General features: G+C 44.9%; 1 protein-coding gene across 12 annotated transcripts in view; it reads right to left on the minus strand.

The window, feature by feature from the left end:
* picalm (phosphatidylinositol binding clathrin assembly protein) overlaps positions 1-23011 on the minus strand; it is a 59196-nt gene extending 36185 nt beyond the window's left edge. For 3 of the 12 annotated variants that reach the window (XM_031895766.1, XM_031895763.1, XM_031895764.1), the window contains exons 1-3: positions 22576-23007; positions 11397-11539; positions 1478-1553 (exon numbers count right to left, since the gene is read on the minus strand). In XM_031895766.1, coding sequence (XP_031751626.1) covers positions 1478-1553; positions 11397-11539; positions 22576-22705 — 349 coding nt within the window. In that variant the 5' untranslated portion in view covers positions 22706-23007. 12 annotated transcript variants of the gene reach the window in all.
* Positions 23012-26615: the final 3604 nt, after the last annotated feature.

Genomic DNA, 26615 nt, shown 5'->3' on the forward strand with positions numbered 1-26615 from the left:
TGTTATTACTGGGTACAACATGGGTACTGCTCTGTACTAAGCACTAGTGTAAGGATTGCGAAGCCCTTTCACTGCCTGCCTTGGGCTGCCTACTTTTTCCTTAGTAGCCTTAGGACACAGTCCAGAATTCCCAGATGTTTCTGGCATGAAGACTTTCAGAAAATTCTTATAAAGGGCAGTGGAAGGCAATCTTTGGCGTTTACGTTCCAACCCTGGTTAAAATATAGATTATTAATGTTGCTAAAGGTACCAGTCCCCCCATGCACAGTGGCCTTTATAACCTTTAGAGTGAAGACACTCTAAAGCAACTAATCTCCCTTGTCGCTGGCGACTATTCTTCCCGATATGACATCCCACCGGCGAGAATGTAAGTCGCAGGTGGGATGGCATACGCGGCGCCGGCGATTTGCCGATATTGCCGAAGTTGCCTCGAGAGGAAACTTCCGCTATTTCGGCATCGCGTATTCCATCCCGCCATTCTCGCCGGTGGGATGTCATATCAGGGAGATTTGTCGCCCGCGACTAATCTCCCTGTGTGCCACAGGCCTAAGGCAGGGTATTTTCTGGCATTTAGGGCAGTGGCAGATGGGGAGACTAGTCGCCACGTGACAAATCTTCCTTGCCGCAGGCAACTATTCTCCCCGCAATGCCATCCTACCGGCAAGAATGTAAATCGCGGTGGGATGGCATAAGCTTCGCTATGATTTGCCAAAGTCTCCTAAAGTTTCCCCTCAAGGATAATCGTACTGATGCGTATGCCATCCCATGCGATTTACATTCCTGCTGGTGGGATGGAATTGCGGGCCGACTAATATCCCCGTCTGCCACTGCCCTTAGTAGCCGTGAAAAAGTAGCTGCTACTAGTAGCTCCATGTGTCTTAACCCTTAAACAAATGTATGTGGCATAGAGATGCACCGAATCTGAATTTGCAAATGTTCAACTTCCACGTTCATGTGACGCAAAGTCACATGATTTGATGGATTCGGATTGGCCAGGCACTGCTGAAAAGTGAAATCCTAGCCAAATCCCAAACCAAATCCTTGACTCGGTGCATCCCTAATGTGGCACTGAAATACTCCCCCTCCCCTTTTCTCCATGGTGCCCATACACAGGCCGATTTTAGCTGCCCATATGGGTCCCTTAGACTAATTCAGCAGCTTATCGGCCCGTGTATGGGCACTACCAACGGGCCTGCCCGACCGATATATGGCCTGAAATTGGGCAGATATTTATCGGGCAGGTTAAAAGATTTAGTCGGATCGGGGACCGCATCAGCTTATACGCCTATACCTATCGTGTCTAATTCTATTGTTTGGCCCCAGGCCCAAATGACCGAATTAGCCCAATATCGCCCACCCGTAGGTGGGGATATCGGGAGAAGATCTACTCACTTGGCGACCTCACCATGCAAGCGGATCTTAGCGTGTATGGCCACCTTTACCCATGAACAGCAGCAGAATGTAAGGAGAGACCTACCTTGCAGCCCACTTTTGTCCAGGAAATTGCTTAAGTTAAACAGTGTATTCCTTGATGCCAGATACTGGATAAAACGCTATAAGAAAAGAAAAAAAGTTGGTAGGAGAATATTACAAATCATAACAAATAAAGTCACATTTCTGGCAAATAAATGTAAAAAATAGCACCTTGTTTAACACGGGGCCAGTGAGTAGGGCCTGAGCTGAACATACTTTCTGCCAACTGTTATCCGGTTTTTAAATTCCAGTGGCAGTGACTAATTGCCACCACTAAAAATTACTGCGACTTGTACTGTGCAGTCGCTAAGATTTCTAGACTTTACACAGCAATTAGTCGCTGCGATTAGTCTTTTTAGTCGTGGTGAGTCGCCGTGAATAATCACCCCATCTGTTTTCGCCCTTAGAGGTACATTAGTTGTTTCAAATTACAAACTGACAGAAACTCTCATACAAATAACTCCTCCTTATCTGTAAACATAACATACTACCTGAAGCTGGCAAAACAGAAAGGCTTGTTAATATTACCTTGTTTAGAAGGTACAAACAAAAACAATTATCCATTAGTGCCTTATAGCAATAACAATTTTATTTCTAAATAAATCATCAGGCAGAATAAGTTTTCATCATTTTTTGTGATCATGTTGAACAAAGGTGTACAGGGTGCATATAGGTATATACTGCTCTTTTCTCCCATAGAATCCTTTATAAACTATTCTAATTTCTCAAAATGATTCCCTTTTCTCTGTAATAATAAAACAGTACCTGTACTTGATCCCAACTAAGATATAATTACCCCTTATTGGGGGCAGAACAGCCCAATTGGGTTTATTTAATGGTTAAATGATTCCCTTTTCTCTGTAATAATAAAACAGTACCTGTACTTGATCCCAACTAAGATATAATTACCCCTTATTGGGGGCAGAACAGCCCTATTGGGTTTATTTCATGGTTAAATGATTCCCTTTTCTCTGTGATAATAAAACAGTACCTGTACTTGATCCCAACTAAGATATAATTACCCCTTATTGGGGCAGAACAGCCCTATTGGGTTTATTTAATGGTTAAATGATTCCCTTTTCTCTGTAATAATAAAACAGTACCTGTACTTGATCCCAACTAAGATATAATTACCCCTTATTGGGGCAGAACAGCCCTATTGGGTTTATTTAATGGTTAAATGATTCCCTTTTCTCTGTAATAATAAAACAGTACCTGTACTTGATCCCAACTAAGATATAATTACCCCTTATTGGGGCAGAACAGCCCTATTGGGTTTATTTCATGGTTAAATGATTCCCTTTTCTCTGTAATAATAAAACAGTACCTGTACTTGATCCCAACTAAGATATAATTACCCCTTATTGGGGCAGAACAGCCCTATTGGGTTTATTTCATGGTTAAATGATTCCCTTTTCTCTGTAATAATAAAACAGTACCTGTACTTGATCCCAACTAAGATATAATTACCCCTTATTGGGGGCAGAACAGTCCATTTAGCTTTTTGTTTGGCAGCTCTCCAATTTGGAACTTCATCAGCTATCTGGTTGCTAGGGTTCAATTTAACCTAGCAACCAGACAGTGATTCGAAAGACAGGAATATGAATAGGGACTAAATGGAAAGATTAAATAATAAAAAGTGACAATAAATCTATAGCCTGACATAGCAATAGTTTTTTGGTTTCTGGGGTCACTGACCCCAATCTGAAAGCCGGAGAGAGAGTCAGAAGAAGGCGGCAAATTATTAGAATAGGCCTTTCTATAACATACTAAATGGGTTGCTGGCAGCAGCGGCATTGGACAGGCAGGCCAGCGAATAGCAGAACTAGGGCGGGTTGAGCCTGACTACTCCTACAGGGGGCAAATCCAAGGGGGGGCACAGAGAGTTAGAGAGTAGGAGCCGTTCCCTCCCCAGCTGCTGCACTTAGGGAAAAGCCATTGAGTCAGCAGAGCAATATACATTATACAGCAACATGAAGCCCTCCCTACTGCCCTAATAAAGCATAAATCAATCAGTGAGTTAAATAACAGCAGGCAGAGCACAGGGCATCTCAATGAATGATTTATTGGTGTGGGAGGCAGAGGGGCGGAGCCAATAAAGGTACCAGCCAGTAGGGGACACGCTGCCTCTGCACGCCATGGCTTCCTGGCCCTTATTCTTTATTTCTTATATAGTAAAACTGGTTAACAATGTAGATTATTAATGTTGCTAAAAAGTAATGGTTGCCAGCGAACTACAACTCCCAGCATCTCCACCCAAGCAATGCAGGAAGCTTTGTTTAATCAGCAGCTCAGTTGCTCCTGGTCTTGGAGAGAAATGGCTGTTATCATGAGTGAGTATGAGAGAATTACAACGCCTCTAAGGGTGAAGACACACAGAGCTACTTAGTAGCAGCTACTAAACTCCAGAAAATCCCCTGCCATAGACAATACTGAGAACTGCCTCTGCTAAACACACAGAGACAATTATCAGTAAATGATCAGCATTGTCTATTTTAGTAGCTGTGACAAGTAGCTGCTACTAGTAGCTCTGTATGTCTTCACCCTAACAAACAGCCACCCAGACAGTCCTTACATGTGACCATCAAGTGGCTAATGAACTACAACTCCCAGCATCCACTTGTCTGAGTTTAATCGAGTATCCTGGAGTGCACATACCCTGGTATCAGCAGTTGCTCTAGTTTAATTTATACTAGCTATACCATGACCTGGATGAAAATCTTCATCGTCTTCTGAATCAGTTTCTATTCAATATGTATTTTTTGGGGGTTGAACAAGGTCCCTTTGATGATAGGACTACAACTCCCAACATTCCCTGTAACTTTTACATCCCAACCCTGAATCCCACATTGCCCCCGACTAACAAGAGAGTTCCGGTACATGTGTGTGTGTGTAACTGGCAGGAAAGCCTATAAATTACACTCGCTTTGCTTATAAAAACATCAGCAGAAACACTATAAAACTATATGTGTAAGTGACATTATCACCCCGGGGCTGTTAGCGCCCAGATTAATCAGTACTGCTGCGATGGCTCCGCTCCAACATTCTGAGTGCAGCCGCCGGTGGCATTCCAGCCCATGGCAATATTCCCTTACTGGAACTGGGCTGAGAGCGTTACCGGTAACTGAGCCGCGTATAAATAGAAACATCCCACAGCGTTTACACTCAGTGCAACACTCACACTCGGATATACAGCAGCCCAGTCAGCACTGCCCACACAACGGGGGCTATTAGGCATCTGGTTAGGGTCAAGCCACACGGAGCTACTAGTAGCCGCTACTAAAACAGACAATGCTAATCATTTACTGATAACTGTCTCTACATGTGTTTCAGCAGAGGCAATTCTCACTATTGTCTATGGCAGGGGATTTTCTGGCATTTAGTAGCTGCTACTAAGTAGCTACATGTGTCTTCATCCTAAGGGCAGTGGCAGACGGGGAATTAGTCACCCCGAGACAAACCTTTGTTGCCACGGGCGACTAATCTCCCCGCAATGCCATCCCACTGGCAAGAAAAATCGCCAGTGGGATGGCATACCTGCCGCTACGATTTCCCAAAATCACCTTGAGAGGAAACTTTGGGAAATCGTAGCGAAACATATGCCATCCCACTGGCGATTTACATTCTTGCTGCTGGGATGGCATTGCGGGGAGATTAGTTTCCCCACGACAAATCTTTACTGCCCTTAGTCACAGTGACTTTTGTTACATTACCCTATGGCGTGAAAGTCGCTGAGACTTTTTAAAAGTTGTGACGACAAGTGTCTTTGCCCTTAAGGTGAAGACACACAGAGCTACTAGTAGCAGCTACTTGTCACGGCTACTAAAACAGACAATGCTGATCATTTACTGAAAACTGTCCCTACGTGTGTTTTAGCAGAGGGAATTCTCAGTATTGTCTATGGCAGGGGATTTTCGGGTATATAGTAGCTGCTACTAAGTAGCTCCGTGTGTCTTCGTACAATCAGGTCAAAGGCCCTCTCTTCCAAACCCAAAAACCCCACCTAAACATGTCTAAGGGTGATTGTAGTCTCGTCATCAAAGGGACCCTTTTCACCCCCCCCCCAAAAAATACATATTGAACAGAAACCGATTCAGAAGACACTGAAGATTTTCATCCAGGTCATGGTATACCTAGTATAAATTAAACTAGAGCAACTGCTGATAACAGGATACTCCATTAAAATTCCAACAAGCGGATGCTGGGAGTTGTAGTTCATTTGCCACTTGATGGTCACATGTAAGGAATGTCTGGGTGGCTGTTTGTTAGGGTGAAGACACACTACTACTAGTAGCAGCTACTTGTCACGGCTACTAAAACAGACAATGCTGATCATTTACTGATAACTGTCTCTACATGTGTTTAGCAGAGGCAATTCTCAGTATTGTCTATGGCAGGGGATCTTTTGGTGTTTAGTAGTTGTGACAAGTAGCTGCTACTAGTAGCTCCGTGTATCTTCTTATGTACATCTCCACTTTATTCTGCAGCCATTAAGCTTGAAAGCAAGAATTTCTCAAGATAAGCAACCTATTAGTATAACACCAAATGAGAAACTAAAATTCCCACAATATAGAATTCTGAAAAAGCTCCTCTAGAATTAGCCTTTTCCTCAGGAAATATCACATTTGCATGTCAACCCAAAAACTATTTTTTTTTGCCTAATAAAACATAATTCTAAGCAACTTTTCCATACTGGTGCTTTAAAAGTTATTTGTAAATGTAATTGCTCTTGAAAGCAGCATCAGGTAATGGCTGTTTAAACCATGTTGCAAAGGTCAGTCTCCTCCAGCAATGACAGGTCTGTCAGTCTGGTAGTTCTGCTACGTTGTTTCAAAAGTAAGAGCCACTAGTGCAGAGAATTGGAAAGGACAAACAAGGCTTTTAATAGCAATTATATATACAAATGCCATTACAAATTTGTAATGAATTCATACTGCAAAGTTGCTTAGAATTACGCTGCCTTTTAATAGGCAAAAAATTGTTTTTTGTGTATACAGAGAGTGTATACAGAGCTTCTATGGAACCCTGGCCCAAACCGGCGCTAGTCCGTCTCCCATCACTGCATACCATTTATTTTCTTTAGTTACAAAAGCCAATCCAGATGCCTACGCCTGAATGACTGGCTATGGATCTGCAAGACAAAGCCCCTCTGTTTCCCTGCAGGTGTTCTTTAAATGCTGCATAAATACATTGATATTAATGTTTATTAGGGAAAAGGTAGTGTCTACAGAACAGCTGTGAGTAAGAGACACTGCAAAAGGCCTGTCATGTCATATAAGGTTTTTGGCTAGTGTCTGCCCCTCAGCCTTGTCTTTAACATAGCACATAGTAGCAGTGGGGGAATAATAGCCTCTGGGAAGGGACTGGGGCTGTGGGATAGCAGGTATAGTAGGGAGAGATGGTGCCTATAGTAGCAGTGGGGGGATAATAGCCTCTGGGAAGGGACTGGGGCTGTGGGATAGCAGGTATAGTAGGGAGAGATGGTGCCTATAGTAGCAGTGGGATAATAGCCTCTGGGAAGGGACTGGGGCTGTGGGGTAGCAGGTATAGTAGGGAGAGATGGTGCCTATAGTAGCAGTGGGGGGATAATAGCCTCTGGGAAGGGACTGGGGCTGTGGGATAGCAGGTATAGTAGGGAGAGATGGTGCCTATAGTAGCAGTGGGGGGATAATAGCCTCTGGGAAGGGACTGGGGCTGTGGGATAGCGGGTATAGTAGGGAGAGATGGTGCCTATAGTAGCAGTGGGGGGATAATAGCCTCTGGGAAGGGACTGGGGCTGTGGGATAGCAGGTATAGTAGGGAGAGATGGTGCCTATAGTAGCAGTGGTGGGGGATAATAGCCTCTGGGAAGGGACTGGGGCTGTGGGATAGCAGGTATAGTAGGGAGAGATGGTGCCTATAGTAGCAGTGGGGGGATAATAGCCTCTGGGAAGGGACTGGGGCTGTGGGATAGCAGGTATAGTAGGGAGAGATGGTGCCTATAGTAGCAGTGGGGGGATAATAGCCTCTGGGAAGGGACTGGGGCTGTGGGATAGCAGGTATAGTAGGGAGAGATGGTGCCTTTAGTAGCAGTGGGGGGATAATAGCCTCTGGGAAGGGACTGGGGCTGTGGGATAGCAGGTATAGTAGGGAGAGATGGTGCCTATAGTAGCAGTGGGGGGGATAATAGCCTCTGGGAAGGGACTGGGGCTGTGGGATAGCAGGTATAGTAGGGAGAGATGGTGCCTATAGTAGCAGTGGTGGGGGATAATAGCCTCTGGGAAGGGACTGGGGCTGTGGGATAGCAGGTATAGTAGGGAGAGATGGTGCCTATAGTAGCAGTGGGGGGATAATAGCCTCTGGGAAGGGACTGGGGCTGTGGGATAGCGGGTATAGTAGGGAGAGATGGTGCCTATAGTAGCAGTGGGGGGATAATGGCCTCTGGGAAGGGACTGGGGCTGTGGGATAGCAGGTATAGTAGGGAGAGATGGTGCCTATAGTAGCAGTGGGGGGATAATGGCCTCTGGGAAGGGACTGGGGCTGTGGGATAGCAGGTATAGTAGGGAGAGATGGTGCCTATAGTAGCAGTGGGGGGGTAATAGCCTCTGGGAAGGGACTGGGGCTGTGGGATAGCAGGTATAGTAGGGAGAGATGGTGCCTATAGTAGCAGTGGGGGGATAATAGCCTCTGGGAAGGGACTGGGGCTGTGGATAGCAGGTATAGTAGGGAGAGATGGTGCCTATAGTAGCAGTGGGGGGATAATAGCCTCTGGGAAGGGACTGGGGCTGTGGGATAGCAGGTATAGTAGGGAGAGATGGTGCCTATAGTAGCAGTGGGATAATAGCCTCTGGGAAGGGACTGGGGCTGTGGGATAGCAGGTATAGTAGGGAGAGATGGTGCCTATAGTAGCAGTGGGATAATAGCCTCTGGGAAGGGACTGGGGCTGTGGGATAGCAGGTATAGTAGGGAGAGATGGTGCCTATAGTAGCAGTGGGATAATAGCCTCTGGGAAGGGACTGGGGCTGTGGGATAGCAGGTATAGTAGGGAGAGATGGTGCCTATAGTAGCAGTGGGGGGATAATAGCCTCTGGGAAGGGACTGGGGCTGTGGGATAGCAGGTATAGTAGGGAGAGATGGTGCCTATAGTAGCAGTGGGGGGATAATAGCCTCTGGGAAGGGACTGGGGCTGTGGGATAGCAGGTATAGTAGGGAGAGATGGTGCCTATAGTAGCAGTGGGATAGTCTGTAACAACCCAGGCTTATGTTACACAGGGGATTAGTAGAAGCTAGTTGTATCTGGCTAGATATATATGTCAATCTATTAGACAAGCAGCGCGTTATAGAGGAGCTTACAGTTAATAGCAATCCCTTCTAATAAGAACGCTCTACACCACTGATTAACACGAGGTTGCATCTGCCCCAAACAACAGAAGCAGTGTCCCCCCCCCCACCCCACAGGTGTGCCGGCTGGTAGAGCTGCAGCGATGAGTGATACACTGGGCCTCATTTATGAACACAGGTGAAATTTGCACCTGGGCAATAACCTATAGCAACCAATTAGTGATTAGATTCTTTTCTGCTAACTGAAGGTAAAACAATGAAAAAAAAAAACGTGAATTGTTGCTGCCCAGCTGTATACCTGCCTGGAGCTGATAAATGAGCCCTACTGTGTACATACATAGGTAACACTCATCAGCGAGTCTTTTCATCATTTTAACCCCTTTCCCGCCACACTTTATAGCACCTTTGAAAAAAAAAAAAAAACGAGTTGGGAATGGGAAATCATATGGGAAGAAGAATAACTGGGGTAAGAAAGCTCCGCAATACAACTCTTGTATTGTGAACCACCCCTTTAAAGGTGGCCATACACGGGCCGATTCAAGATGTAGATATGGGTCCCTTACATTCGGGACCCATATCGGGCAGATATTCATCGGGAAGGTTAAAAAATGTAGTCGGATCGGGGACCGCATCAAAGAGCTGATACGGTCCCCGATCCGACTACATTTTTTAACCTTCCCCAAACCGACTTTGCCTATACCCGTCGCTATTATTCGACCGAATTAGCCTGGATTATCCCGATATCGCCCACCTGTAGGTGGGGGATATCGGGAGAAGATCCGATTGCTTGGCGACATCACAAAGCGAGCAAATCTGAAGGTGTATGGGCACCTTAAGAAGGCAAAATGAGGGTGTAGCAAACTTTAAAAGGCAACTAGTCACTTCATCTGTGTTTGTGCTTTATGAATCCTGTCTATACGAAGGGTAAATACCAGGGGTTTACTGAATCCTGTCTATACGAAGGGTAAATACCAGGGGGTTACTTAATCCTGATTATACGAAGGGTAACTACCAGGGGGTTACTGAATCCTGATTATACGAAGGCTAACTACCAGGGGGTTATTGAATCCTTTCTATATGAAGGGTAAACACCAGGGGTTTACTGACCACAGGAATCAGATTAAATAAAAACCAATTGGAAAGCTGCTTAGATTCCTAAAGTTAAGAGAACTGGAGGGTTAAATGGTGGCTGCTGTTTACACCATGCGTTTTTCTTTCCATCTGAATTTCTGCATTTTGTTTATTAATAAACAGCTCCTGCTGGTGTGTGCATCCCACGTGGAACTTGGCTCCAATCCCAAGGGGCAAAGGACATGCAGGAAAAGGAACGTGGCGCTATAAATATATTTGCGAATAAAATTCCGCAGCGTATTGCTTTATCTGCCCCTGGAAGTGGGCCTAATGCTTTCAAGGCTGCTCTCGTCTTTTCTATTCTAAAGCACTTCAAACGGAATGTTCCATTAGGCAGTGGGATTACGGGTGGCCGTGCCGGGAAGCGCACCGCACAGACAGCACATCAAGCCCTTCTGTATGACAACTTCCTTTGTTTACGCCAACCCGACTGCTGTTTGGTTTCTGTTTAATGACAACCAATTATGTACTTCAAAGCCGTCGCTGCCCCTGCTATAAACAGGGTTATACTCGGTGGCGGAGGGATCCGGAGCAAATAAACCCTGTGAGGCCCCTTTATTTACAATCCAGTTCCACAACTGACACCATCTTGCTTTCTGATATACACAATCCCACAACTGCAGCCCTTCCAAGAAAAGATCAATCTGTCGGATATAATGGTGTTTTCCTTATACAAAAAGCATTTAAAGGAGAAGGAGAGGCTAATAAAGAGTTAATCTCAAGCTGCAGGCATACCTTCAGTTCTCCCCATATTTCTCCCGTTCAGATGATCAGAAGCCTCATGGGAAAAAAAAACACTGAGCTGTGTAAAGAAAGTTCCCATAATGCCTCACTCCTGCACAGAGACCGGTGTACATGCTCAGTTAGTAAGACTATGAGTCAGCTTCCTGCTGATTGGCTCAGATCCACATTCCCAAGGGAAGGGGGGAGTGAGTTCCTAGCATTCATGAGGGAGGGGGAGAAAGCTGTGTGTCTCTGGCACAGGAAAACAAAGACAACAAATCCTGTTTCTTTTGACAGAGGACTCAGTGCAGCGTTTCTGTGAGTGCTTATAGCTGTATTTACATAGACCTTTCTGATAAAGCTTACTGAGTTTTTACCTTTCCTTCTCCTTTAAAGGGGTGGTTCACTGAACAGTTCAGTGTAAAAATGAAACTGGGCAAAATAAAAAATATTTGTAATATAGTTAGGCAAATATGTAATCTATAAAGGCTGGAGTGGGCAGGTATCTAAAATAATAGCCAGAACACTACTTCCTGCTTTCAGCTCTTTGGCTGCCGGGGTCAGTGACCCCCCAATTGAAAGCTGCAAACAGAAGAAGACGGCAAATAATTCCAAAACTATAAAAAAAAAAAAATAATGAAGACCAATGAAAAAGTTGCTCAGATGGGCCATTCTGTAACATGCTAAAGTGAATGTAAAGGTGACCCCACCCCGTTTAAGAGCATTACAGACGAGCCGCGCATACTGACCTCGTTTCCATACACCATGAGATGGTGGGTAGTTATAAGGGACTTGAACACTACCACCCAGCTACTGTTGGTTGTTCTCTCAAATAACGTATCCGCCAGCTGTGGGATGTTTACATTCATCTCATTGGTGCACTGAATTAAATCTGAAAAACACAAACGGGAATGTTACTAATTACACTTAGAGCTCATACGGTACATCGATACATAGATAAAGGCATAAATCAGGAGAATGATAGAAAGAGCTGGTGTTCCCATACGTTTCCTATAGAAATGAAATAAAACACACAAGTACAATTTATACACAGTCGGGTTCAGCTATAGATCTGGCAAATGGATTCCCTTTATTAACCCACTGCTTTGGCGACTGACAAATCTCACAGTAATTCTTCCTCTCCCTCCCGTTATAGTAAAGCACCGAAACGCAAACCATCTTTCTCCCCCCCACACAGTACAACATACAGGCAGGATCACTGGATCCCAGTACAGAATAATATGAATAATAACTCAGACTAAAGGGAGGCAGTAACCACTGACAAGGTGACATTACCTGTCCCCTAAAGCAGTGAGCAGGGCTGAGGTACAGTTGTATAGTATTAACCTATACACACGGGCAAAGTAACCAATGTTCTATGCAGGTACCTTCCCCTGGTATGAATAAAAAATGTTATTGTATGGAACCTCTTATCCAAAATAGTTTTCCGAATAAGGGGTCAGTCTGTAATTTGGATTAACAAATCATTTAAATGTTATTAAACCCAATAGGGCTGTTCTGCTCCCAATAAGGGGTAATTATATCTTAGTTGGGATCAAGTACAGGTACTGTTTTATTATTACAGAGAAAAGGGAATCATTTAACCATTAAATAAACCCAATAGGGCTGTTCTGCTCCCAATAAGGGTTAATTATATCTTAGTTGGGATCAAGTACAGGTACTGTTTTATTATTACAGAGAAAAGGGAATCATTTAACCATGAAATAAACCCAATAGGGCTGTTCTGCCCCCAATAAGGGGTAATTATATCTTAGTTGGGATCAAGTACAGGTACTGTTTTATTATTACAGAGAAAAGGGAATCATTTAACCATGAAATAAACCCAATAGGGCTGTTCTGCCCCCAATAAGGGGTAATTATATCTTAGTTGGGATCAAGTACAGGTACTGTTTTATTATTACAGAGAAAAGGGAATCATTTAACCATGAAATAAACCCAATAGGGCTGTTCTGCCCCAATAAGGGGTAATTATATCTTAGTTGGGATCAAGTACAGGTACTGTTTTATTATTACAGAGAAAAGGGAATCATTTAACCATGAAATAAACCCAATAGGGCTGTTCTGCCCCCAATAAGGGGTAATTATATCTTAGTTGGGATCAAGTACAGGTACTGTTTTATTATTACAGAGAAAAGGGAATCATTTAACCATGAAATAAACCCAATAGGGCTGTTCTGCCCCCAATAAGGGGTAATTATATCTTAGTTGGGATCAAGTACAGGTACTGTTTTATTATTACAGAGAAAAAGGAAAATCTACTTATAATGGAGTCTGTTCTGCTTACAATGTACAGCACATTTGGTGCCAGATTATTCCGATTAAACCAAAGAAAGCAGAAGGGGTGGGGGAAGAGACAAACAGCGGCACTTATTTAACTGCAATAACTTCTGCTATGAAGAGTGAAAGTCTCCAATGTGGTTAACAGAGGCAATTGTTCCCCTTTAAATATCGTTGGAGATAGGGAGGTTTCCTGCTTATTTGGCTCAGTCTGCGGTCGAGCACTTGTCTGTCTGTAAACACAGAGCTTTCAGCAGCTCAGGCAGTACCTACAGCAGCGCTGTCATCTGGCAACTCCAGCAGCTATCAGATCCACCCCAGTTGAAGAGGGAAGGGTTATACATATATTCTGATTACGTGCTATGAAATCACAATTAATTTCTGATCATCTTAAACTGTGGCCCATAGGAACCACTTTAGTAAACTAAAAAATAAAAAAGTTATTTTGCAAGAGGCTGATGCGTAGCTACCTGCTACTGCTTAACTTAGCTTAGTACAGGGGAATCCCTATGTGCCATAGTTTTATGGTATCTCTCTGTACAGGCTATGAGCAAACTTAGGGGGCTGTTCCTGCTGAATTGTGCTTAGTACAGGGGAATCCCTATGTGCCATAGTTTTATGGTATCTCTCTGTACAGGCTATGAGCAAACTTAGGGGGCTGTTCCTGCTGAATTGTGCTTAGTACAGGGGAATCCCTATGTGCCATAGTTTTATGGTATCTCTCTGTACAGGCTATGAGCAAACTTAGGGGGCTGTTCCTGCTGAATTGTGCTTAGTACAGGGGAATCCCTATGTGCCATAGTTTTATGGTATCTCTCTGTACAGGCTATGAGCAAACTTAGGGGGCTGTTCCTGCTGAATTGTGCTTAGTACAGGGGAATCCCTATGTGCCATAGTTTTATGGTATCTCTCTGTACAGGCTATGAGCAAACTTAGGGGGCTGTTCCTGCTGAATTGTGCTTAGTACAGGGGAATCCCTATGTGCCATAGTTTTATGGTATCTCTCTGTACAGGCTATGAGCAAACTTAGGGGACTGTTCCTGCTGAATTGTGCTTAGTACAGGGGAATCCCTATGTGCCATAGTTTTATGGTATCTCTCTGTACAGGCTATGAGCAAACTTAAGGTGGCCATACACGCACCGATATTATCGTACGAAACCTCGTTTCGTACGATAATCGGTGCGTGTATGGTATGTCAGCGAGCCGACCGATGTCGCAGGAAGCTGCTGAAATCGGTCGGCTCGCCGATCGGCCAGGTTAGAAAATTTTGATCGGGTGCCATAGAAGGCGCCTGACCAAAATTCTCCCTTCAGAGCTGAATCGGCAGAAGGAGGTAGAAATCCTATTGTTTCTACCTCCTTACCTGCCGATTCAGCCCTGAATGGTGTGTGGCGGATCTGACTATGTTTCGTGCGACCGATGATTAGACTTAGATGTTTAATGTTTAACTGTGCAATGCTGCTTAAACCTGGGGACCGTGGACATTGAACTTATTTTATGCCACATATTATCAAGAAAAGAAATAACATCTGTGGAGCTGAAATACGTAGGAAATAATTCCAGCGAGACATAAGGCTAACAGAGCAATTACGAGTACATTTAACTAATTAACATTGCAGGAGTGCTATAATTTGTGACTGCTTCTCATTAAAGGGATACCCTCAGATCATTTAGCTCTGAATTAAGTTATAGTCATTATGCTTTATTGGGGGAGAATTCATTTCATAGTACAGGTATGGGATCCCTTATACAGAAACCCATTACCCAGAAAGTTCCAAATTACGGAAAGGCCAACTCCCGTAGACTCCATTATAAACAAATAATTCTAATTTTTTTTAAAAAATGATTCCCTTTCCTCTGTAATAATAAAACAGTACCTGTACTTGATCCCAACTAAGATATAATTACCCCTTATTGGGGCAGAACAGCCCTATTGGGTTTATTTCATGGTTAAATGATTCCCTTTTCTCTGTAATACTAAAACAGTACCTGTACTTGATCCCAACTAAGATATAATTACCCCTTATTGGGGCAGAACAGCCCTATTGGGTTTATTCAATGGTATTTGCCCTTAAATAACATACACCATGCACTATGCATGACCATTGACAAAGGCATTTGCATAGGGGGGCCGGATTTCCCAAGCATAGATTGAGTACATATGGACACCTGGCACCTGCTTAGTCTTACAACATGACCTGATGGGCCTAAATATATAACTGTGTGTGATCCTGTAGAAATTTGCATTTCTTTACCAGGTTTGCACTGAATCAGCAGCAAAACAGTTCCCGTCAGCCTAACTCAAAATAGAGTTTGCGTAGAAAGTGGGCATTATACTTAAAGGGGACCTGTCACATAAAAAGCTGTATAATAAAAGTCCTTTACAAATTAAACATGAAACCCAAATTCTTTTTTTAATTAAATAATCTATACCTGTTAAGTATAGATGATATCTGAGCTTGTGGCATATTACTCTCCATAATAATAAAACAGTACCTGTACTTGATCCCAACTAAGATATAATTACCCCTTATTGGGGCAGAACAGCCCTATTGGGTTTATTTAATGGTTAAATGATTCCCTTTTCTCTGTAATAATAAAACAGTACCTGTACTTGATCCCAACTAAGATATAATTACCCCTTATTGGGGCAGAACAGCCCTATTGGGTTTATTTCATGGTTAAATGATTCCCTTTTCTCTGTAATAATAAAACAGTACCTGTACTTGATCCCAACTAAGATATAATTACCCCTTATTGGGGCAGAACAGCCCTATTGGGTTTATTTAATGGTTAAATGATTCCCTTTTCTCTGTAATAATAAAACAGTACCTTGTACTTGATCCCAACTAAGATATAATTACCCCTTATTGGGGCAGAACAGCCCTATTGGGTTTATTTAATGGTTAAATGATTCCCTTTTCTCTGTAATAATAAAACAGTACCTTGTACTTGATCCCAACTAAGATATAATTACCCCTTATTGGGGCAGAACAGCCCTATTGGGTTTATTTAATGGTTAAATGATTCCCTTTTCTCTGTAATAATAAAACAGTACCTGTACTTGATCCCAACTAAGATATAATTACCCCTTATTGGGGCAGAACAGCCCTATTGGGTTTATTTCATGGTTAAATGATTCCCTTTTCTCTATAATAATAAAACAGTACCTGTACTTGATCCCAACTAAGATATAATTACCCCTTATTGGGGCAGAACAGCCCTATTGGGTTTATTTCATGGTTAAATGATTTTGTAGCAGACTTAGGGCTCTGGCAGACGGGGAGACTAGTCGGCCGCAGCAAATCTCCCTTGTCGCGGGCGACTAATCTCCCAGAAATTCCATCCCACCGGCAGGAATGTAAATCGCCGGTGGGATACATGGTGCCGCGATTTCCCTGAATTTGCAGAAGTTCTGGGCGACTAGTCTCCCCGTCTGCCAGAGCCCTTAAGGAATGGAGATCGAGATCCAAATTACGGAAAAATCCCTTATCTGGAAAACCCCAGGTCCTGAGGGGAGGGTACAGTCTCCCCCACTTGAAGAGCACTAAGCATCAGTTTCTGTTTACCTTTTGATTTACTTTCCTGTCTATAGAGAATGCTGCAGCTGGAACAATCTATAATATATTTATATATAACCCCCCCCCCCCGTACATATGAATCCAGATGTTCTGTGTGCACTCTAAGCCATCCCATAATACTTAACTGTCTCAGAATTTTGCCTACAAAAGATTTTTGTCTCTAGAGAGGGAGGTAAGGAGGAACAGAACACTATGGGTTAAAGGGGCTGTTCACCCTTGAGTTAACTTTTACTATGATGTAGAGAGTAATATTCTGAGACAGTTTGCAACTAGTCTTTATTTTTTATTATTTGCGGGTTTTTAATTATTTTATTTGTTGTTCAGCAGCTCTCCAGTTTAAAATGTCTGCAGTTATCCAGTTGCTAAGGTCCAAAGTACCTTAGCAACCAGGGACTTGCTAAGGTAGAGTTGCCATGAGAGACCGGAATATGAATAGGGGAGGGGCTGAATAGAAAGATAAGTAATATAAAGTAACAATAACAATAAAACTGGAGCCTCACAGAGCCGGGGTCAGTGACCCCAATTTGAAAGCTGGAAAAAGTCAGAAGGCAGCAAATATTTGAAAAACTATACAAAATAAATAATGAAGACCAACTGAAAGTTGCTTATAATTGGCCATTCCATAACACACAAAGTTAACTTAAAAGGTGAACTGTCCCTTTAAATGGTGAAACGCTAACCCTAACCTGTCAGGCCCACATACCGAGAGCAATGTGTGGGTTCCACCAATCAGGCAGCACAACCAGCGAATACAGACACAGACGCACCATTTCTGGGCACCCAAACGACTCTTTCCCCTATGGGATGTACCTACAAACTGATCATTTCTGTCGGAAAACGCACAATGAAGAAATCTCGACATTACTGGCAGTCGCGTGTTTATTCTGAATCAATACCCCGTGCCAAATCTAATTCCAAGCCGACTTCAGCGGAAGAGACCAATGCCAACATTTCCCCGCATTAGCGCTTCTAAACATCTGTTTTGGAAACTCCGGAAAACACACACACTGGTATTACATAGTAAATAATGTACCCCCTGTTGTAAAATATAGGGATATTAGCAGTCACTGAGGGGTTCTGTGCCCATATAAAGGCACAAGGCTGCAGGCTGAGTTATACAGGGAACTCTGAGTATCACTCATGTATTATAAGGGGTAATGTACCCCCTACTGTAAATGATAAGGATATTAGCAGTCACGGAGGGGTTCTGTGCCCCCCATATAAAGGCACAAGGCTGCAGGCTGAGTTATACAGGGAACTCTGAGTATCACTCATGTATTATAAGGGATAATGTACCCCCTACTGTAAATGATAAGGATATTAGCAGTCACTGAGGGGTTCTGTGCCCATATAAAGGCACAAGGCTGCAGGCTGAGTTATACAGGGAACTCTGAGTATCACTCATGTATTATAAGGGATAATGTACCCCCTACTGTAAATGATAAGGATATTAGCAGTCACTGAGGGGTTCTGTGCCCATATAAAGGCACAAGGCTGCAGGCTGAGTTATACAGGGAACTCTGAGTATCACTCATGTATTATAAGGGATAATGTACCCCCTACTGTAAATGATAAGGATATTAGCAGTCACTGAGGGGTTCTGTGCCCATATAAAGGCACAAGGCTGCAGGCTGAGTTATACAGGGAACTCTGAGTATCACTCATGTATTATAATGGATAATGTACCCCCTACTGTAAATGATAAGTTCTCTAGTTTGTATCACTACATATGTAGAACAGGGGAAATCCAACACACACACACAGGTGCTTGTACTCGTGCCTGTTCGTCTCTAACTCATGATACCTGTCAGGCAGTGAGACGCTACGGAATGAGGGTGCAAGAACTTAAAGGTCATTTTACTTTCCATTCCAATCTGGCTAGTGCATGCTGTGAGCAGTACCAGAGCCCTATGAGATTAATGTTATACATCCGGTCTGCCTCCTGCACTTTCCAACATACCTCCGAGTGGGCCCGTTCTCTATTCCCCCCCCACGGCGCAGGAGGGAATAAGGAGATGCCACATACACACAAGCACGCCATGACCAACTGGCACGCCATGGAAGGGAACAAGGAGAACATAATGGTGCAAAAGCACATATTTAGGGGTTCCATGTAAGTGCCTGCACTGCTGCACGTCTGGGGGTTCAGTTCCTGAACATACCTGCATGCTCTGCTTGGGGTACAAACCCCACCACAACACAGCCTTACTCAATGCCAAGATCCCCTGGCCACATTCTGTACTTTCCCGTATAACCAGCCTTACTAGCAGCACTTCACCCCCAGCCCCTTTCTGCTGACTCAGCGCACATGGGAGTTGGGTTCTCCAGGCGTCACATTGAGATATCTTCGATAAAATCAGAGCGGACAGCTCAGTATACGGGCAGCGAGTGTATCACTGCATCACTGTCAGCTGATAAGGGCCATGGGAAACTTGCCTTACACTATTCTGCGGGTATAAGTACAAATAAACTAGGGAAGGTGCAGCCCGTGGTGGCACAGTGCTTGGCCGGGCAGTGCTGGGGCCCAGGGCTTTATTCCCACAAGGAATGGTAATGTTTCCCCTATCGCACCACTCCATGCGTGGGGGCCTCTTAACTGCCTGCCCAAGAATCTATTGGCCAGAAATCTACTGGGCAGGCCTTAAAATCTTGTCGGGCAAGGGCCACACAAGTAGTACAGGCCTGTATCAGCATCCGATCATTGGCTTGGGAAATAAATCTGCTCAGGTCTGGCCCAGAACATGGGTGGAGAAATTGGGTAAAGGTGGCCATACACGGGCCAATTTTAGCTCCCGATATCGGCCCTTTAGACCAATTAGGCAGTTTATCTGCCCGTGTATGGCCACCACCAATGGACCATCACCTAACCATGAAATCAGGCAGATCTTGATACAGCAGGTTTGATTTTTCTATCAATTCGGGGGCTGCCTATGCCTGCCTTTTTAATTCAATTGTTTGGCCCTAGAGCGCAAAGTAGACGGGCATATCGGGAAAAGATCCACTTGCTTGGCGACCTTGCCAAATGAGCGTATCTTACTGTGTATGGCACCTTAACAGTGGGCAGCTCAAATGCAATCCAATTCAATCTGGTATACAACAATAAAGTGCAATTTCTCTACACAGAGAAACCCCAGTAAAGTGCGACTACAGAAGGTCAGAAACTCAGACAGAAAAGTAACAAAAAAGTGAGCCCAATAGGTCCGAAAGCTGGGCCATTTTCTAGATATCGGTTGGGCAGGCCCCATACACAGGCCAATAACCTGCACCAACTTGGTCTGGAAAGACAAAGTCGCCAGCTGTTATCAGCCTGTCTACAGCCAATTTAAGACATACTAAAGCTTATCTGTTATTTTGCCCTAGTGCAGTAAAGCAGGGATGGGCAAACTGTGGCACACCAGGTGTTGGGGAACTACGACGAGAGCTCTGCCAATGGTGACTGCGCCCGGAACTAATTAAACCACAGAAATATCGAAACGAGGGGTTGGTGGTACCTGGAACTAGTGCTGCGGAAAGGGTTAATAAAGCAACCCCCCCCCCCCCCCCCCAGCCATATAGAGATGCATCACATAAACCATTACAAAGTTGCGAGTGAGAAGCAGGCCCTGGGGCTTCAGGAACAATACGCATTTCGCTGCCATTGTCTGTATGAACTCAAGAACAAACCGACCCAACAAACCACAGCAGTTGTCAGTGGCTACAGGGCAACACAACACGGAAACGGCAAATCATTTGTTTCCTGAATGGGATAATGTTATCCCCGGATACACAAGTGCTGATTGGGCCATAATGAGCCGATACAGCTATTAAATACATATCAGCCCGAAGCTGCCAAATAGGATTACATGGCTGGGAATAACAGCTTTAAAGAAGGATCTCACCTTCAAGTCTAAACTTTCTGTTCTATTTGGTTTGGAATATGAGCCACTCTCTGGTTGCTAGGGACACTAATCCTAGCAGCTAGTCAGGCCATCTCATATTCACACCACAGTCAGACACTCAATAAAAGTGTGGGCTCAAAATGACACATTTATTGGAGCCCCTTTGGCACTAGGGCCAAACGAGTGAATTCCAAGGACAGGTACAGGAGCAGTCAGAGAGAGGACGGCATAAAGGAGCCAATGTGGCCCCTGATCCAATGGGAAAATCAAATGTGCCCAATTTTCATTCATATGATGGTCAGGGCCCATCAGGGGGCCCCATACTTAAGGTGCCCATACACGGGCGCTACCGACGGGCCTGCCCGACCCATATCTGGACTGAAATCGGCAGATCTCGATCGGGCAAAGGTTAAAATAATCTAGTCGGATCGGGGACCGTAGATGGGGATATCAGGAGAAGATCCGCTCGCTTGGCAACATTGCCAAGAGAGCGGATCTGAAGGTGTATGGGCACCCTTACTGCAGATAAGCTGCTGAATTGGTCTGAATCAGTTTAAATCTGCCCGGGCATGGCCACCGATAAGGATTTACCCCAGTAATAAGGAGTTCATAGATATATTATGGCTACCAAACAAACTTTTCTACAGTCATCATTAGCCAATGGCGAGTAAATGGGAACAGATGGAACGTCCGTTTGTGAAAGAAGAGCCTGCAAAGCCCCCCTAACAGCCAAGCAAACCAGTTTAGTAAGTGCCCCCAAGCAGTCTGGGCCGACAGGCCACACAGGAGCCACTCACTCCCTGCGGTCACTTGCACCTGAATATTGGGCTTAATGAGCCGCTCGGTGGCACGGCTACCAAACACCCAGTCTGCAGCACAGGGAATAAAGTGCAAGCGAGGGGCCGCTTTGCCCACAGCAGTAAGTGTAGGGAGTTGTGGAACTATAACATGGCAGTATCACTGCTACACTGAACCAGCTGTTTGTCAGAGGGTGCTGGAAGTTGTAGTTCAGGTGCCCCGACACAGACAAGGGAAGGGTGCTGTGAATCTGCAATGGCTGGAGAACAGAATCAGCACTTGGCTCCCCAACTGTTCCTCTGTAAGTTCAGTACAAGAGGGCGGGAATTGCGGTTCAGCAACACCTAGAAAGGTCCATCAACCCTGACCTGCTGGGCTTCTATCCTTAGAACTAGAACTCTCAACATTCCTCCATACAGCAAGGAGTGGGATAAGTTTTGGCTCCAGCAGAGAGGTCTCCACTGCTAGAACTACAACTCCCAGCATTCCCCAAGAAATGAGAGGGAGCAGCAGCTGGAAAGCCAGAAGTTTTGGCTCCAGTAGGAAGGTCTTGACTGTTAGAACTACAACTCCCAGCATCCCCAAGAAATGAGAGGAAGCAGCAGCAACTGGAAAGCCAGAAGTTTGGGCTTCAGCAGAGAGGTCTCCACTGCTAGAACTACAACTCCCAGCATTCCCCCAAGTAATAAGACAGAGCAGCAGCAGCTGGAAAGCCAGAAGTTTTGGCTCCAGCAGAGAGGTCTCCACTGCTAGAACTACAACTCCCAGCATTCCCCAAGTAATAAGACAGAGCAGCAGCAGCTGGAAAGCCAGACGTTTTGGCTCCAGCAGAGAGGTCTCCACTGCAAGAACTACAGCTCCCAGCATTCCCCAAGTAATGAGAGGGAGCTGGAAATCCAGAAGTTTTGGCTCCAGCAGAAAGGTCTCAACTGCTAAAACTACAACTCCCAGCATTCCCCAAGTAATAAGACAGAGCAGCAGCAGCAGCTGGAAAGCCAGAAGTTTTGGCTCCAGCAGAGAGGTCTCGACTGCTAGAACTACAACTCCCAGCATTCCCCAAGAAATAAGAGAGCAGCAGCAGCAGCTGGAAAGCCAGAAGTTCTAGTCTCCACTGCTAGAACTACAACTCCCACCATGCCTCAAACCCATGCCTGGGAGTCATCAGATGAAGGCCTCAGGTTGTTCATTCCAACTCAGTTGCCCCCCCCCCCCCCCCAGCTGTGGGAACTACAACTCCCAGCATTCCCCAATACAGAGCAGCCACAGCCACAGGTTGCTCTACTTTCAGCTGATGGGTCTCCAGTTGTGGAACTACAAATCCCAGCATCCCCCAGTGGAAGAGCCTGTGCAGGTAGAGGGGCCAGATACTCACAATCCAGGTGCTTTTTCTTGGGGCCCATGATTTCGTGGGTGGTGGCCTTACACACGGTCTTGGAGACAGCCGAGCCGGTCACACTGTGCTGCGCCGCCGTGATGCGGTCGGTGATGCTCTGGCCGGACATGGTGCCTCTCACTGGGCCGTGCTGCCGGGGCGCTGAGGGGAAGGGGGGCTCCGGAGTGACGATGCCACCGGCGCTGCACACGTAACCATGGAGGAGGGCACTCAGCCCCCGCCGCGGAGTGGGGTGGGTCCGGCGGTCCCTTTCACAACCCACTCCCACCCTGTAATCCGATACGGACTGACCGCGGCGAGGCACTGGATGACAAGCTAACGGGAAACTGCAGGAAAATGGCGGAGCGGCTCCACCTCAGAGCGGCGCTGGACCCGGCAGCATCACGTGACAGCGCAGGGAGGGGGCGGGCTTTTGCTGGGAGGTTTCGAGTGATGGGCGTGGTTGGCCGAGAGGAGGGAGGCGAATGGGGCGTGGTTTCCCTGTGGGCGGGAATTTGTGAGGCTGTGTGTATAGATTTCATTTTCTTGGCCCATATATCTTCATATTGTGAGGAGCACGAAATCCGTGAGCATTTATCACCATGATCAAGTTGGATATCATTTATTACAAAATATAATTATGCTACTAAATTATATAGGCATTTTTTTAAATTCCCCTCTTGATGTTTGGCTTATTTACTTGTATAACCTTCACTCAGCCATAAGGAGCACTGCCCTGAAATGGTTAATTAACAAATCATGTATGGAATTTTATTCTGTTCTGATGGAGAAGTTCATTTGACCACTAGGGGGCATAATATGAGGATCTGCCCCCCCTGAGGTATGTAGGTTTCATTGACCATCTGCATTTGGCACTATTCTTTCTGTACCAACGTTAGGGTGAACGTCCTAGTAAACAGGATTTCCCAGTTACTATGCACCCATGACCCACGGAAACCAGTTTTGGGACCAAGCCGATAAGTAACATAACTAAAGTCTTAAGGACCCGTTTGCCCAACTTTAGGGAGGTTTAATTTAAGGTAACTTTGTAACATCCAAGCAGACAGGCAGGAAGAGACGCGAGGAGATAGATCTGAGTATCATCAGATCCCATTGGGTCAAATGAGATCCTGACCTGTTCCAACAGGAGTAATTGTAAGAAAAGAAAAGGCATTTTCCTGGCAATAGATTAGCCACAATAGTGAAAACTAGAACGCTACATTTATTCAGCAGAAAGCTTTACCATACCCGAGTAAACAGCCCTAGAAGCTCCCTAGGTTTGTTTAAGATAGCAGCTGCCATTTTAGCTTGGTCTCGGTAGTTTCCTGCTGCAGCTCTGACTGCTGGTAGCTCAGATTACACAGAGATGGGAGGGGGAGCAGGAGAAGGGAGAGAGGAGCAAACTGAGCAGCCATAAGCACTCACAGAAATGCTGCACTGTACTTATATCAAAGCTTCTGAAGATCTGGCGAAGTCGCCAGTGGGCGATATTGGGCAAATTTAGGCTAATTCGGTTGTTTGGCCCTGGGGCCAAATGATTTAATTACAAAGATGGGTATAGGCACAGTGGGTTCGGGGGCCACATCAACAAGCCAATGCGGTCCCCGATCTGACTAAATTTTTAAACCTGCCCGATCGATATCTGCCCAATTTCAGGCTAGGGCAGGCCCATCGTTTATGCCCCTACACTGGCCGATAAGCTGCCGAATTGGTCTAAGGGACCCATACCGGCAGCTACAATCGGCCCATGTATGGCCACCTTTAGGCTCTTCACCCTCACCCCCTAAGGGGCTTCAGTGAGCTCTAGGCACCCCAGTCCCATACGGATAAAACTGGCGGTGGTAGGGTAGTTTTGCTGCCCCTTTACCTTCCCATGGAGTTCTGTGGGGTGATCCCATTGGTCTGCACAAACTAGCGTCACAAGGAAGATCCCCTTTGCTCTCATGTTGAAATCACGGGGGAAATCTATTTCCGTGCAGCCCATTGATGACAATTAGGAGAGTGGCTTTTGTATCTGATCATATGAACATCACATGTAGTCCCACAATGCAACAGATGCATGCAATTTTGCAGAGATAGAACAATGTTTTAAAGGGCCCTTGTTCAAAGCTAGATCGGGGCATCCATATCTCCACAGGATATTGGATAACATGATATGATCCATAGTTCTAGTGCTCAGTGCAGCTCCCAGTAGGTATCAGAATAGCACTCAATAGTAAGAAATCCAAGTCCGGCTTGGGACTCCTCCAGTTACATGGGAGTAGGAGAAACAATAGGTTAGCTGAAAGCAGTTCTAATGTGTAGCGCTGGCTGAAAGCTCAGACTCAGGCACACTTTACTGCTGCGCTGCAAGTTGGAGTGATATCCCCCCCCCTCACCCCCCAGCAGCCAATCAGCAGAACAATGGGAAGGGAGCAAGATAGCAGCTCCCAGTAGGTATCAGAATAGCACTCAATAGTAAGAAATCCAAGTCCGGCTTGGGACTCCTCCAGTTACATGGGAGTAGGAGAAACAATAGGTTAGCTGAAAGCAGTTCTAATGTGTAGCGCTGGCTGAAAGCTCAGACTCAGGCACAATGCACTGAGATGGCGCCTACACACCAATATTACAGCTACAAATACATTTGTTGGTTCAAGAATAAAATTATAAAATGGAAGAATTAATTATTTGCTATGAAACAGTGTAATATAGTAATAAAAATGATACCATAAATATTATGACTGATATTTAATTGTGTGCAGTAGGGAATAACATTAAGGGGTTAGAATACAAAATAATAGGCCATTTCCTGCACTTAATGCTGATCTCACACCAAGAACATTTTTGGACAACTTGAGTCTTGGGCTCCGTTCCTAAATTAATAGAAACTCGCTGAAATGATGTCAAGTACAGGCGGGAGTCATATAAAGTCATATATAAGGAATTACTCAGACGGCTCTTCCTCTCCTTTCAAATCAGTGGCAATGGGAGGAAATCCTGGCAAATTGTTCTTGGATTAACTAAGATTTATTTCAGTATTATACACACAGGGCGTGAATACTCTGTATGATATATAATTATGACTGCTTTTCAGCGATGTCATCGATTACTATCAGTAGTGTGTAGTGATGTCACTTTGATCACATGACCCATTAAACCTTGTATCATAGGAATGAATAAAACCCCTTTGAAATAGGAGGATATACTGTATGTATATGGCTACGGAACTCAGTGAGTTTTTTTTCTATTTTTGTGGTTTTCTGAGATATTACCAGTTTTAGGCTGCTAATACCAGGCTTTAGGCTCAGAGTGTCAGCCTGTATAGTCAGTTAACCCTCGGGTGGCTGCTCCTATACAAATGTGCAGCTAAATATAAAGTTATTCCCTTTGCAAACTAACCTATGTTATTAGATTTAGTGAATACAGAGTTGCCACCGGTTTTGACCCAGACAGTCAGTTTTTGGTAGGACTGTTCAGGTCAATCTTCCTGCCCGGTTTTCCTAATTTAGAAAAATCATTCAGAATTCTCCAAGATTATGATTAATGTGCCCAGTGACATCAAGCCCTAATGCAATATGGGTCTATTTAGGTGCAATATTAAAAAATCACATGACCTCATTTTCTCATGCTGTTTTTATTGCACTTTGCACCTTTTTATGCTTAAATCATGGAAAAAAAGGATGATTTGCATCTGAAAATTGGACTTTACTCACTGTGCTGGGCTGCTTTAGGCTGCATAAGGCATGTGTGAGGACAATTACTGCATTTTTTAATTAATCTTTTTGCCTCATAGCCTCATTCTTGCTACTTTAGTTCATTCTTTCTTTGGAAGTTGAGGTGCTTACAAGCAGTCTCAGAATGGGGTGTCAGGGGCCTGCCAGGGCTCCTGATCCCCCTCCACCACCCACGCTGCACCCCCCTCTACTATCAGGGTGGGAGTGCTGGGGCACGCAGTTCCAGACAGGGTGGAAGCAGGAGGTGCAGGCTGGGTCGGTGGGGGCTACAGGGCCGGGTTTTTTCCCAGTGTCCCACCAGCCCAGACTAACCCTGCATACAAGGAT

Source organism: Xenopus tropicalis, chromosome 2 (genome assembly GCF_000004195.4).
Source record: "Xenopus tropicalis strain Nigerian chromosome 2, UCB_Xtro_10.0, whole genome shotgun sequence".
Lineage (NCBI taxonomy): Eukaryota > Metazoa > Chordata > Amphibia > Anura > Pipidae > Xenopus > Xenopus tropicalis.